The sequence below is a fragment of the Lactuca virosa genome, chromosome 9 (genome assembly GCF_052849685.1).
Source record: "Lactuca virosa cultivar CGN04683 chromosome 9, Lactuca_virosa_CGN04683_v6, whole genome shotgun sequence".
In the NCBI taxonomy this organism is placed as follows: domain Eukaryota; kingdom Viridiplantae; phylum Streptophyta; class Magnoliopsida; order Asterales; family Asteraceae; genus Lactuca; species Lactuca virosa.
Window position 1 is genome coordinate 34,048,635 of NC_136434.1, and position 15,159 is coordinate 34,063,793.

The 15,159-nt window shown below is 34.3% G+C and overlaps 1 protein-coding gene across 1 annotated transcript; it reads right to left on the minus strand.

The window, feature by feature from the left end:
• Positions 1-7,820: 7,820 nt before the first annotated feature.
• LOC145138227 (uncharacterized) lies at positions 7,821-10,063 on the minus strand. The gene is made up of 5 exons (XM_079072342.1): positions 9,884-10,063; positions 9,215-9,591; positions 9,042-9,145; positions 8,849-8,955; positions 7,821-8,226 (listed from the first exon to the last, which is right to left on the minus strand). The coding sequence occupies exons 2-5, from the start codon at positions 9,539-9,541 to the stop codon at positions 8,015-8,017; spliced, it is 750 nt and encodes a 249-aa protein (XP_078928468.1). The 5' UTR covers positions 9,542-9,591; positions 9,884-10,063; the 3' UTR covers positions 7,821-8,014.
• Between the last annotated feature and the right edge of the window lie 5,096 nt (positions 10,064-15,159).

The window sequence follows — 15,159 nt, forward strand, 5'->3', positions numbered from 1 at the left end:
TTTTCCTTCGGATTCGGGAGGACCATTGTTAGATTTTGACATCTACAAAACAGGAGAAAATTCAAGTTAGTTGAACACAATCCTTGATGTAACACCCAAATGAAACATCAAGGCTAGGATCCAACACAATACTCTACAACCTAGAAGAGGGATGTCGTAATCTAGTTGCAGAATATTTGAAGGTAGGTGAATGACGATTCACCAATTTCCACCATGAAAAACGAAAAAGAATTTAAGTTTTAAATGTATTGAAAACTCCTAGATCTTTTGAGATTCATTGAACCTTTCAATGCATGTTTAAATCTAGATTATGCCCTTCAAGTTTGTGACTGGGATGCCGAGGATCACAAACAAGTCATGAATAACCATGCGAATCAACATGGTGCACTCAATGCTACTATCACCTAATCAATGTGTCGGTTAGCCACACACGCTCCATTGATCTATGACAAACATCGGGCCACCCTTTGCTACCAATGTCAAACCCAAATTAGTGTGCCGGTTAACCACAAACGCTCCACTAACGTATGACAAGGGTACGAAGTGTAATTCCATGGGTTAGCATACAATTTCACATTTTTCCTAAAGTAACTAAGATTTGGGAATTAGTAAAAGCATTTAGTTACTTTGTACTTCATTATACTTATAATAGAAGGTTTCGTCCTATCCTACCCGTTCGGCTAATGACCCTCCACTAGTCAAGAGTGCGGTGGGTAAGAGTGGATACCTATTCAATCAACATTTTATAGGCAATTTCCTTAAACACCCCTTATAAACCAGCTTCGTGAATGAGGCCTACTAACGGTAAGACTGACTCTTTACTCATATATAATATTAGACTTTTAATGTTATATATAGTATAGGGTGTATTTTAGACTTTTAAAATACGAGGTGGTTTTATTAACTTTCTCTTTTAATTAAACTTTTAATTAACTTAACAAAACCATGAGGGTGTAATTTGAACTTTTCAAAAATACTACAGTTTTAGAATTTAACAATTCAAAATTAAACTTTAAATTAACTTTTAAATTCCAAAACTTGAGGGCAAGTTTTGAAACATTTCAAAACATTAGGGTTTAGAATTTAAATATTTCAAAATTAAACTTTTTAATCAAAAATTTAAATTCCAAAACTTGAGGGCAAGTTTTGAAACTTTTCAAAACATTAGGGTTTAACAATTTAAATTTCAAAACAAAACATTTAAGTTCAAATTTAAACTATAAAACCTAAAGGGATTAATTTGAAACTTTTCCAAACTTTGTCAAGAATATTCTAGATCACACAATTCAAATAAGGCAATTAACAATTAATTGGTGGTTATCTAATTTGACCTAGTCCAATTTCTTGCAAGATAATTCACCAAATAGTTCAAATAATCAAATCTAATCATATAAGGAAATAATTATTTAACTAATATGAAGTTATCTTTTAATTTGGCAAAGATAATCACCCAATATCATAAAAATCTTATTTATATCAATAAAAAACGATTTGGTAACTATCCCACAGCCAAAATAGCACAAAATCCCGATTTTCCCTCTTTCTGACCAGCTGACTCGTCGATTCAGGCATGGACTCGCCGAGTTCACCATGAACTCGGTGAGTTCATCTATGGACTCGGCGAGTTCAGCCCCCAGAAACCCTAAATTTCGATTTTTTCAGCCAAATTTCGATCAATTAAGCATCAAATACATTAGCAAACATTCCTAGTCTCTGACACCACTGATGGTTTTCATCCAATACATCAATCCTATGGTGTACATGCAAACCCTAATAGCTTTGGATCTAGTTTGTCTAATGAGCATGCAATTGATTATCCAAAGCCACAAAACCCTAGATCTAATGAACTATAACAGAATTTAGAGTTTAGGACATACCTTTGATTGTTATATAGCAATAACAATCAATCCATGGCTTTAGAAGCTTAGTGCCTCAAGTGCTGCACCTCTAATGGAGTCACAAACACCATTAGCAACTTGGATGAGGAGGGAGGAGAGATGAGACACCCAAAAACGGCTGGAAACCCTTAAGAATAAGTTAGCCATGTTTTTGGGTCATTAGAGATCCTTATATACTTAGGCAATTGGGGTTTTGACCTTAGGAAACCCTTATCTGACTGCTTAAGCCCTAAGCAGTCCATGGACTCCCTCCTTAGAGGCCTTGGACGATTTCTAATGGGTTTCCCCATAGAATTCGTCCACTCCATCCTCTATGGAGTCCATTAGCCCATCTATGTAATTATCTTATAATTACACAATAATTCCCTTAAGTTTAATTAATCTCTTTTAGCCACAAAATTAATTTCCTAATTAATTCTTGACTAATATTAATTAAACAATATGATTTCTCCTTTAATATATTATTCTCATATTAATAAATCATAATTTAACCTTTCTCTCCTTAATTCATCCTACATATTGCTATGGTGAAGGCAACTCAAAAGGACCATGCTCATAATCGGGTCAAGTACATACCAAAATAGTTATGGACTTAGACACTAATCCAACAATTTTACCCTCAGTTTAGTTATCAGTATTTGATTGAGTATTCTTATGGGAAATTGTAGACGGGGAGATACCGGAGCAGCAGCAGACAGCTTCCCGAGCAGCTTGTTCAGCACCCAGATTACGAGGTGAGTTTCCTTCCAGTAGGAACGGGTCTACGGCCACAATGCCGGCCCGTTTAGTTAGCAGTTAGTTCCGGACTTCGATCCGATGGAGTAGTTCGGTATGCTTGATGTCTTTGTGATTCAAGCAGGGTTTTGTGTTATGTGTTCCGGACTTCAGTCCGATGAAGTATGCAGTATCAGTTTTATGCTATTTGCTCTGTATATGCTATGCTATGTTCAGTCAGTTTCCGGACTTCGGTCTGATGCAGGGGACAAGGTCCCAGTTAGTTCCGGAATTCAGTCCGATGCAATTTCCGGACTTCGGTCCGATGCAGGGGGCAAGGCCCCGGTTGGTTCCGTACTTCAGTCCGATGTAGTTTCCGGACTTCGGTCCGATGCAGGGGGCAAGGCCCCGGTTAATTCCGGACTTCGGTCTGATGCAGTGGGCATGGCCCAATAGTTGTTTACATGTTATTGTATGGTATGTGGTAGTTTGGGGGAGCTCACTAAGCTTCGTGCTTACAGTCTCGGTTTTGGTTTCAGGTACTTCCGCAGGCAAAGGGAAGAGCTCGGGATGATGGCATCGCACACACCACAGTTTCCGCAGTTTTCCTGGGAGTTTTGATTAGACATTTCTATATGTTTTGATATAGTTTGACACAATACATGTTATCATGGTTTGAGATTTTATGGCGTACGATTATATTATAGCATGCAGTTTTATGATTTTTAGTGTTATAAAAACAAAAAATTTTGGGTCGTATTTTTAGGATGTTACATATAGGCAGTAACCTTATACCACCCTTATAGACTGGCTTCGTGAATGAGGCCTACTAATGGTAATACGACTTTACTCTTATACATATATATAAATATTATTAACTTATAATATTATAAAGTATAAGGGTTGAATTTTAACTTTTAAAATTATAAGGGTTTAACTTGGAATTAAAGTATTCATAAGTGAAAACTTTACAAGTTCCAAAACTTGAGGGCAAGTTTTTGAAACTATTCAAAACTTTTCATTTCATAACTTATGAGTTTAATGGTTCATTAAAATGAAGACTCTTCATTTTTTATGTAACCTCTTATTCTTTAATAGCACTTTTAAAGAAGTGACTATTAAACATCCATAACTTGAGGACAAGTTATGGAGTCATAATACTATTTAATGAAAAAGACTCTTCATTTTTTATGTAACCTATGACACTTTTATGAGTTTTAAGATTCATAAATGTGATCTTTTATGTAACTTGAGGACAAGTTACAAAAACACATTTTATGAATTACCTCTAGATTAATTATGATAGAAAACAACTAAAACATTATTTTTTTTTCATTAATCTAAACTAACTCATAAATCAAGGAAACATAAAACTTTTGGTAATCCATAACTTATAGAGTTAAATGCTTGTTTTATGATGAAACTTTTCATGTTCCATAACTTAAGAATAAGTTATGGAATTCTTTAAAACATTAACACCAAATTTTGTAACTCCATAAAAACTTTGAATCAATTTTTTTTAAAACCTTTTCATATCCATAACTTATGGAGGTTTCAAAAAAAGAACTCTTTAGATCAAACTTTTACAACTAATAAAATAATCACATCATTTTATCTTTTACTAAATTTGACCTAATTCAACTCATATAGCAAATGATTCAAATTTTACAAATAATTAGTTTTTCACAAAAACAAGTAATTATCTTAAAATTTGACAAACGTCATGTTTTTTCCCTTTTTCTCAACTTTGAAAATAAAACATTTGCATCAATATAACAGAAAACAACCCATGGCTCTGATACCACTGTTGGGTTTTGAGCATTCTAACACTCCTAAGTGTACATGTAACCTAAATACCTTGGATCCATGTTTTCTCTATTATACATACAAATATGAATATCCAAGGTATTATCCTAACTAGCATACCAAAACATTGATACTAGGGTAATAAAATAGATAGAATACATACCTTGTTGTTGTAAGTTGTCTTTATGAAGCTTAAGTGCCTATTGCCCCAAGTGTGACACCTCAAATGGTTCACACAACACCATGAACACTTGGAATAACCTTGAGAATAATGATACTTTGGTTCTCTCTAGTGAAATCGGCCTTGCCCTTTTGTGTACACACACTAGTACCAATTTCACCAACCAAGGACATCTTTATATAGTGTGGAAATTAGGGTTAAACCCTAATACCCATGACCTTTCATTTCATATGATCAATGAGTTAAACACTCCATGGACTATCCATGAAAGCTTAGCCCAACCTAAATGAACTTGGCCCATCACACATATATATCTAAGAGTCCATATTTAATTAGTTCCTTTTGATCACTTAATTAATTACAAATTAATTCTTGATCAATACTAATTAAATAATATGATTATATATTAATATATTAGAACTTATAATATATTAATATAAATCACTAGTATCCTTTTTCCTCATCTTGTCAATCCAATTGTCCCGATGCCATGCAACTCAAATGGACCATTGCCGGGTCGGGTCAAGTCTTACCAATTATAGTTATGGACTTAAACATTAATCCAACACTCCCCCCTCCCATCGCCACCATCCCCACGCCCACCCTATCACCGCTACCATGTTCTAAAAATGAAAACCGATAGAAAAATACACATCTAAACACGTTTTCTAATTTTGTAAAACTAAAAATGAAAAATGAACAAGTTTTAATTAAACGTGTTTTCTAAATTTTCCAATTAAATCCGAAACCGAAAACCGCAAAACTGAAAAGGGAAAACGAAAAACAGAAAATAAAAATTTGTAACTAAACGCAACCTAAATTTTCATTCTAAATACAGTAGAGGTCTTCCAGAAAATTTCCTTTGAATTTTTGATGTGATTAACTACTTTTCTCAATTTTTAAGCCTTCATAACAATATAAATTCGTGAAAAATAGTATCCAAATGACAAAAATTCCCAAACTTTCTATAATACTGCCATTAAACATACTTAATCTGGAAAAAAAATATAAAAATGGGTTTCTAAACAGTTTAACCCGATTTTATTGTTTTTTTTTTGTGTATTTATTCTAACAAAAATGGAAATAAATAGAATACAGTTTCCAAAATTGCCCAAACTTTTTGTAACACGTATGTTATACATATATAAGCTGTGAAAAATATAAAAGGTATTTTTAAATTATTTTTGCTATTTTTCTTTGTTTTATTCTCTTGAATAATCATTAATTGGTCAATAATCATCAAAATGTTAAATTAAATTATCAAAAATTTTGTAAACTTCATTTACAGTGTACATAATCCAGGAAAACTACCAATGGTGACTTTTATATCCTGTAATCCGATTTTGTGGATTTAAGTGTATTTAATCTTAGAAAATATGAGAAAAATAGCATACTTAATAGAAAAAACATCCAAATTTTTATTTAGAGTTCTAATATACTATAAGGTCTTCTGGTAAATTTTCATGAATTTTGGATGAGTAGAAATATTTTTCGCATTATTAGTCCATTATAAATACAAAAATCGGGGAAAAATAGGAATGCATTAAGAAAATTTCTGAAAATATTTTTCTAAGCATTCCACATGAGGTAGGATCTGTGAAAAATCTTAGATAGACTTTTCACATTCCCTAAAGTTGTTTTATGATTTATTTTAATTAAACAAAAAGAAATTTCAAAATCGTAACAAACAGTAACCAAAATCGATGAAACTCACTGAGATGTCATCATTTAATTTAGGGGTCATCCACAAATTTACCTAGGATTTATAAAGTATTTTATATGATTTATTGACCTATTTTCTTGAAATAATTATAATAATTCGAGAAAAATGAATTATTTTCTGAAAATTTGTAGAACATCTCATTTTTGTTGGTGGAATACAAGTAAAAATCGGATTTGATCAGAAAAGTTGTTTTAGATATTAATTTGGGAATAAATCCATTATAAACCTATTTGAAAGCTTTTTAACAACATACTTTGATGATCAAGCCTCTAAGCTTGAAGATCATCACATGCATGTCGGTTTTTGGGTTAAATACTACCTCCAACATCATAAAAATTGTGGTTATGAACATATGATTCATAATCCATCCATAGAGTGGTGTAGAAGAAGAAGATATGTGAGAAAACTTGAGATTTTGAAGGAAGATTGAAGGATTTTTGTGATTACTTTGAAGAACAACCCTAGATGATGAAGATTTAGAGTTTAAGGTGTGTTTTTGGCTTTATTTTCTGGAAAAAATTTGTGGTTATAGAGAGAGGAAGAGAGAAAATGGTGTTGGGGATTTGAAGAGAGAGAGAGAGAGAGAGAGAGAGAGAGAGAGAGAAGTGAAGATGATGGTTGAGTATAGGATAAAGGAAATGATTTAATTTTTGGGGAAGAGATATAACGGGAGGGGAGGACGAAATTTTTAAGAGGAAAAAGATTCCCTCTCTCTTTCATTTATTTTTTTATTAAATCCCTTCAAAAATTTTATAAAGTTTCAAATTTTTATAAAATATGCACATTAAATCAACATTTGTTTACAAACTCTTGATTTTTATTTCTTAAAATAAGCTTAAATGTTAATGACCCAAACTTTTATTTTCTTGATCATATTTTCATAATTTTAATTATTATAAGATAATATTATTAGTTTCATAATTATTTTCATAGAATTTTTTAGGTTAAATTTTATACATTTAGGTGTTTAGGGCATTTAAGGATTTTGGAGTTTGATAAATCTTTGGATATCAAGATATATTGAATCTTTGAGACTTAAATTGTTTTTGAGTTTCATAACTCTTATTCAAATTAAAAATAATGTTTGTAATTTATTTTTACCGGTTCATTGGCATTCTATGTAGTGATTCTGAGATTCAAGCGAAATTGAGGAATCAAGTATACTAGTCCTAGTTTTCAATTTTGACTTAAGTTCCTACGAGACTCAGACCTAATTTCTATCACTAGGTCAAGTGCATGATGTGTGTATATGATTCATGAAAAGGTGTTCGAGTTAAAGAGTGACCCGAATATGGATATTCACTACAGTTAAGTAGTTGTAGAATTCACATATCAATGTGAAATCTAAGTGTACTATCCATTGTTTCTAATTGTTTCCAAGTTTCTAGTAGGTTATAACATAGCCTCTAGTTACTAAGTCTAGTATGTGTCGTGCCTATAAGTGCAACTAAGTTTAGTCAAATCTAGAACCAACTCGAATTTTGACGGTTGTCACACATAGCAGACAAAATAAAGAAAACATATAATAATAGTGTTGTTCCAAAAAGAGTAGACATGATTAGATGAAGTATCAGTGGACCATGAAGTGAGAAACAAATTTTTTCAAGTACTACGTTTTCCCTAAAATATAATGTCAAATCTTCCGAATAAAATTCCCCTGGACCCCAAAAATAACTATCTAGTGCACACTATTCAGTCTATAAAGGTAAAATCCCCCTCAGTTCCATTGAATTGAAAACAAAGCCTCCCCGTGTCCATCACACCATCTGGATGCCAAACATCGATTCCACGATTGCTTAAGAGATCTCGAACAGCTGGCCCTATCACCGGCGAATCATGAGCTCCGTCAACCCCTCTAACACCATCATCTTCTTTATCTGTGATTAGTGTAAAATCGTGGATAGCTGCACATAAGATACCATTAGTGTATAAACTTGAGAAATTTCGGATAGTGGATTTTGCATGTTATAACATTACACTTTTGCATGTCATGTTATGCCATCTTACTTTGATAATCTAACAGCTACTTTATAATTAAACTTAATTAAGCCATCTTTTTCAATTTGTAAATTCCCTTATTTTTTATGTATCTGATTTTAAACAAGCTAATGTGCTGGAACACTTAACAAGTAGTATACTAAATTGCAAATATTTTAAAAAACTGTCAATGTTTCACTTAATAGCATGCATTTTGGGCACTTGCTAAAACTTTCCTAGAACTGGGTTTTCATTAAATTGTAGTCCTTTGCTAAAACTTGCTAAAAGTATAATTTAATTTTTATATTTGTAAACGATTTACACAGAATTTATGTCACGTATCCTCCAAAGAAAACCTAAGCAACATCTCATTATTTTCTGTATTTTGTATTCAGCTGATGATTATAGCAACGTACTTTAGATTATTAATTAGCTACCTACATATAAAAATTGGAGTTAATAGAAAGTACGTTGTTATAATTCGGATTTTCAGATAATCCAAATATTCGAAATTTTTCAGAATTATATGATCAACAAATTGAAACTTACATTTGGTCATTGATGTGGAAAGCATCAAAAGCTTTACGATACGTGTAGCAGAAGCTTCACTTTGTCCATACAAGTTAAATGTGTGAGAAGATGTCGAGTTACGATTCCTGCAATTAGCATATTTAGAAATTAGAATTTTAATTGGGCAAAAGTTGTAAAAATAATTCAATAGTGTATTGAATTTGAAACAAACTCATAGAGAAAAATTGTTGTAGAATCTCTTATATCTTGAATCTCGGCCAATTCTCTTGATCTTTCTTTTGTTTTCCAATTACTTGTATTCGGAGTATTTATTGCCTGCATATATTTAAAATAAAATATGTTAACAAGTAATTTTAAAAATAAATTATAACAAAATCTACTTACAGCTTGTAAATCCGCTCTGTACTTCGACCAACGAAGATGGGATATTTCTTTAATCTCATCGTAATCCATGTAAATTTTATGGGGATCGTAATCATGTATTCCACTAAAAACCGGACCCATAGCTTTTAATTCTTCTAATTTTTTTTCCCATATTTTTATATCTTCCTTATAGTAAGTACCAATGGGATCTTGATCTTTAAGGGTTATTGCTTTCGGTTTGGATGCTTCATTCGAGGTTTCCACATCACACGTTGTTGACTTTTTTTGATTCGGGCCAGGTGCTTCATCATTGCTGGATCCATTGTTCTTCTTTTTCTTTCGCACCATGATGTGGGTGATGAAGGTCTGAAATGGACCAAATGTATTTGATTCGCGACCTGCAATATAAATGCATAATGAAGATGACAAAATGAATTTCAATGTGTGTTATCCAAAGGATGGAATCCATCAACAATAACAGCAACATAGTTGTTGGGACAATAGGGAAACTGGAATTTCCGTTAGGAGTAGAACAAAAAAACTCTATGTTTTCTGCTTCTTATTCTATTGCGTATGAACACAAATACAAGAAACCAGCATTGCGTAGAGTATAAGCGGTGAAGAAACGAAGAGGAAACAAATCGAAAACAGTAGAATAAAAGAGTAGTTAGCGATTGACGATTGGTTTACCTGAGACGTCGGAGGCTAGTTGTCGCCGGTGCTTCTGGAGGAGATGATCGACTGAACGAGGGTGGACGTCGGACGGAGGCAAGGGAACGCAGCGACGGACCTGAAGTGAAGAACTCGATTTGATTTTATGCGTCTGTAAATCCCGCTTCTGGGTTGCATTTTAATTGCAAATTTGGTAATGTCAGGGATTTTGTACAAAATGTTTTTAGAGGCGATGATTGGTCCAAAAAAAAAAACCAAGGAAATTCCAAAAAGAACCTTCGGAGGGTAGTACAAAAAACATATTAATTGGGAGCGCATACTCACAATTTTTTGTACAAACTTTATAATCTGTCCCCTCTAATCTAAAACCCTTTCAAATATTCAATTTTTTGTACAAACTTTATACGAAAACAAGGAAACCAGTATTCGCTTCCCACTATCGATCGTTGTTTACTTTCCATCTCCGGTTTGCTTCACCACATCGCCGCCTGATCTATTGTCGTCGTCAACTGCTCGACCTCCGTCGGTGGCTTGCTCCACTATTACTGGTTAGTGATTTTATATTACGACTTTATTTCTTTGATTTATGATTTTATATTCATTTATGATATTGCGATTTTATATTCAATTCTTGTTTACACCACTGTCGTCGATGCTATTATAATTACAAATTTTGTGATTTGCAATTGAAAAAATCAAATCAACTGTTTGTTGTTCGCAATTGAAAAAAATCAATTGTTTGCATCACTGTACTGTCGTCACTTCTATTATTATTATGCTTGTATATTTATAATAGCAAATACCCTATACCTTAATTTCATCCTTACTCGTCCAAAAAAAATAATGAATGTTATATCCTTTCTTTTTCCACTAATTTCATCAAATAACATACTATTTGTCTTGATGCCTTACTTTCTATAACGCTAAAATTCAATGTTAATCAAGAATATAAATATACACTTTAATCTATCAACTTATCATACTAATGTTTATGTTGTTAGTTAACTTCATTAGACTACATTTTCTAGTTTATGTTGTTAGTTAACTTCATTAGACTACATTTTCTAGTTTGTCACTGATTATTTTTTAATGATTTTTGAATTTGTTTGCAATTTTGTAACACATATGAGTTCAATGGAATCAACTACTTCTATGCCACCGAGTGAAAAAAAATATTTAACTACTTCGAAATTTGATTCGTGTGATGATTTATTGGAGAGTGCGAAAATTTTATTATTCTAAAGGCTATGGAATATCTATTCGTGGTTCAAGAAAACACAAGCACGTGATTTTGCATTGTGATAGAGGTGGTTTATATCAAGATATATGAGGTATTTCAGGTAAACGAAAAAAAACTATCGGATCTCGTTTGATCAACTGTCCTTTTAAGATTTTGGGCAAAAGGTGTAGTGATGGTTCTTGGATATTTGACGTAAAGGACTTGACACATAACTATGGGCCGTCTACGGACATCTCCGGACATCAATCGTTTCGCCAATTACCATTGGAAAGCATAAAAAGTGTCAAAGAAATGACCAAGGCCGGGATTCCTCCTAGACAAATTCTATCATCTTTGCGTCAACAGGCCCAAATATACCAGTAATGTAACATCCCAAATTCGAGACCCAGAATTTTTTGCTTAATTATATTACTTATGAAAATCGTTTACGGAAAACATCATTGTTATCATTTCAACATCAAGTCACAAATCACAAGTCTCAAAAACCATAACATCAAATAGTAAAATATCATAGTACAATCCCAGGGTTCTCTAGCGGAGATCATGTGTGTGTGTGATGGGCTGCTACTCCGCCGGCTCCTTCCCCTTAGTTGAAGAGGTACCTGAAACCAAAACTAAAATTGTAAGCACGAAGCTTAGTGAGTTCCCCCATCATACCACATACCGTACAATCATACATACTGTCGGTCAATTCTGGGGTGCCCGACCTACCCATGTCAAGCCATTATGGGGTGCTAACCTACCCATGTCAAGCCATTATGGGGTGCTGACCTACCCGTGTCAGGCCATTCTAGGGTCCCTGTCTACCCTCCGGTCTATCTCACCCGGTCACGAGGACTATTTCACCCCCTAATACTATCACATAATAACATATCATAAACATGCTGTCAGACATTTCTGGGGTGTTCGACCCACCCTTTGGTCCTAACGACCGAATCGGGGGACTATTCCCCTCCTACTACCACTATCACATAGAACATATCATACTGGCACATAATACACATCAAGTAATACCAAACCAGACAATTATCACAAAGACAATCATCCAAATTATTATCAACTACTAGTGGGTCGGCCTTGGTGCCTTAGACCCACTTCTACTGGAAGGTAACTCACCTCAACGTCGTGTAGTATCTGTACTGTCCTCGATGTGAAAATCGACTCTCCCTGACTCCTCAATCCCTACACGACAACTTTTCTAAGTTAACAATTCATACTCATAACCCTTACAAGAGTCACTCAAAGCCAAGTCAAAGTCAAAGTCAAATCCTTGGTCAAAGTCAACTTTTGGTCAAAGTCAACATCTGGTTGACTTGACTCGCCAAGTTGGCCCGCCAACTCGTCGAGTCCCCATATCCACAAATGCCATAATCCTTTCCCTACTCGTCGAGTCTAGCAAGAGCTCGACGAGTTCGCCTTCAACAACACATCGGACTATCTTCAAACAACTCGCCGAGTTCGTCCTTGAAGTCGTCGAGTTCATCTTCATCCATAAGAAGGTGCTCAGTCTATGACTTGCCGAGTTCTCCTTGAACTCACCGAGTCTATCTTCATGTAGCTGGGATATTGCCTTGAACTCGTCGAGTCTGTTCATCTACTCGTCGAGTCCTATGATTTCCAGGTCCCTAGTGAACCTAACCAACTGGGGAACCTTTAATCTTAATATCTGGTCCATAACAGAAAGGATTTGATGGAAAATACACCCCGACTCGCCGAGTCCCATGAACTACTCATTGAGTCCCTCTTTGTCCAAAACCATACAGTCGATTATAATGGGTCTTAACGCATCAAAACCATAGATCTAGCCTCCTAAGGTCCATTTTATACGTACAACTTCGAACTTGATGTACATGCATGGGGCCTTTGGCTCAAAAAGCCATAAAAAGAGGTATACAAGATGCATGGGTCTCCCATGGCCATAAAGTTGGCACCTTTATGCCATGGGAACCTCAATGGTTACAGATCTGAAGCACAAACTCACTTCTACACCCAATCCCGAATATAACTTCACTAATGCTTAGAAAGATATAGAAAATAGCCCCAAATCAAGATCTAAGCAATGAATAGCCAAGATTTCAGCTTTATACGTCAAATAAGCTGGAAATGTGCCCAAAACTCTGGATCTTCTTGCTTCCTCTTGATCTCACAAGCTTCCTTCTCCTTATTAAACTTCAATCACACAAAAATGGCACCACAAAGCTTAAGAACACTCAATAAATGGCTAGGGTTTCGAGTTAGGGTTTTCTCTAGGTTGGGAGGGACAATGGGGGCTGGGTTGGGGTGTTATAAGGTGCTTAAATAGGGTGCAAACCCAAATATTAGGGTTTTCATCCAGACAGTCCTACTCGTCGAGTCAGTCTTCCGACTCGTCGAGTAGGTCACTTAAAACCCCGATCAAACGTCAAGTCTACTCGACGAGTTGGGCCTCCAACTCGCCGAGTCCCAGAGTAAATTGCAACATTACTTGAATTTAAATACGTACCAGGAATTGGGTGTTACAAGTAATCTCTAGAAATATATACAACGTGAAGAGAAAATTTTGAAGGGAAAATTTAAGGAATCGGCCCATGATCAATGCATTATTTGAGGAGCTTAACGAAGATGGTTTTACTTATGATATTTCACATAATGTGGAGGGGCGTATAACTCGTTTTTCATTGCACACCCTTTGTCGATTAAATTGGCCAAAGCCTTCTCAAACGTATTTTTGATGGATTGGACCTACAAAACCAATAAATATATGTATTGGCAAATTGCAAGAAGTATTTTGAATGTACCGAAGAGTTCAATATTTTTATGTCTGGTTGGAATAATGTGGTATATTCGACAATGGAAGCTCTCTTTGAGGAAAATTGGTATGAATTTGCATCAATGCATAAAGAGAAGAAAGATGTGATTGAGTACATAAAAAACATATGGTTGCCTTGGAAAGAAAAGTTTGTTAGTGTTTGGACCGATAAGTACTTGCATTTTGGCAATCGATCGTCATCAAGAGCTGAAGGTGCTCATGCCAAACTTAAACAATATTTGCAAGTTTCTATGGGAGATTTGAGGGAAGTTAAAGAGAAAATATGTCTTGCAGTTGAGCATGAATTTAATGAGATTAAAGTAAAACTCTCAAGTGAGAAAACTAATATTCATCATAATGGCAATATGTCATTGTTTGGAGAGCTTCATTATCACATATCTCACTTTGCCTTGAAGGAGATATATGCGCAATATGGTTTAACAAAAGATGGTAATAGTTACCTTTATTACTGTTCATTAACCTTTATTATTTACTAACATTTATTAATTATTTGGTATTTTAGGTGGTATGACTCCTTGCACCGGCAACTATATGGCAACTATGGGTCTTCCATGTGTTCGCAAGATAAAATATTGGCAAGGAGCTACTTTTCCGTTGGATTTAATCCATCCGCAATGGAGGTTGACATACCATCGCTAAATTTACAAAACGATTTGCATGATGAAGGCACTGGTAGACTCGATGAGTTGCTTAATGAATTGTAATCAAGATACCAAAAGTGGCCCTTAAACAAGAAAGAACATGCACTTTCGATTATTACTAAACTTGTGGACCAGTCTGATGCCGTTTTTGAGCCCGTGATTCAACGACCAAAAGGAAGACCTCCAAAATCAAAAAAGAAAAGGGGAATAACATCCACGACACGAGATCCTTCAAGATTTGAGTTGGTGGAATCAACACAAAAACGCAACGAGATGGATAATGGAAACATCTTATTTGATTTAAACGTATATTCATTAGATACATTTGATTTAGACGGTCCTTTTTAAGCCCGTCATAATATTTTTTTATTTTTTATTTAGATGGTTGTTTTACTCGAACGGTCTATTTCAAATCTGTCATAGTAGTTTTTTTATGTGGATGATTATTTGATTGAACAGTTGTTTTATAACATTTATTTGGAAAAAGTTTGTTTATATAGCTAAGTCTTTAATTTTTAAGTTATTATGAAATTGTATGTACTTTGTGGTAGGCAGAAATATGCATATAGGATACAGGGCACAGATGGAAAAATTAGAGGAAAAG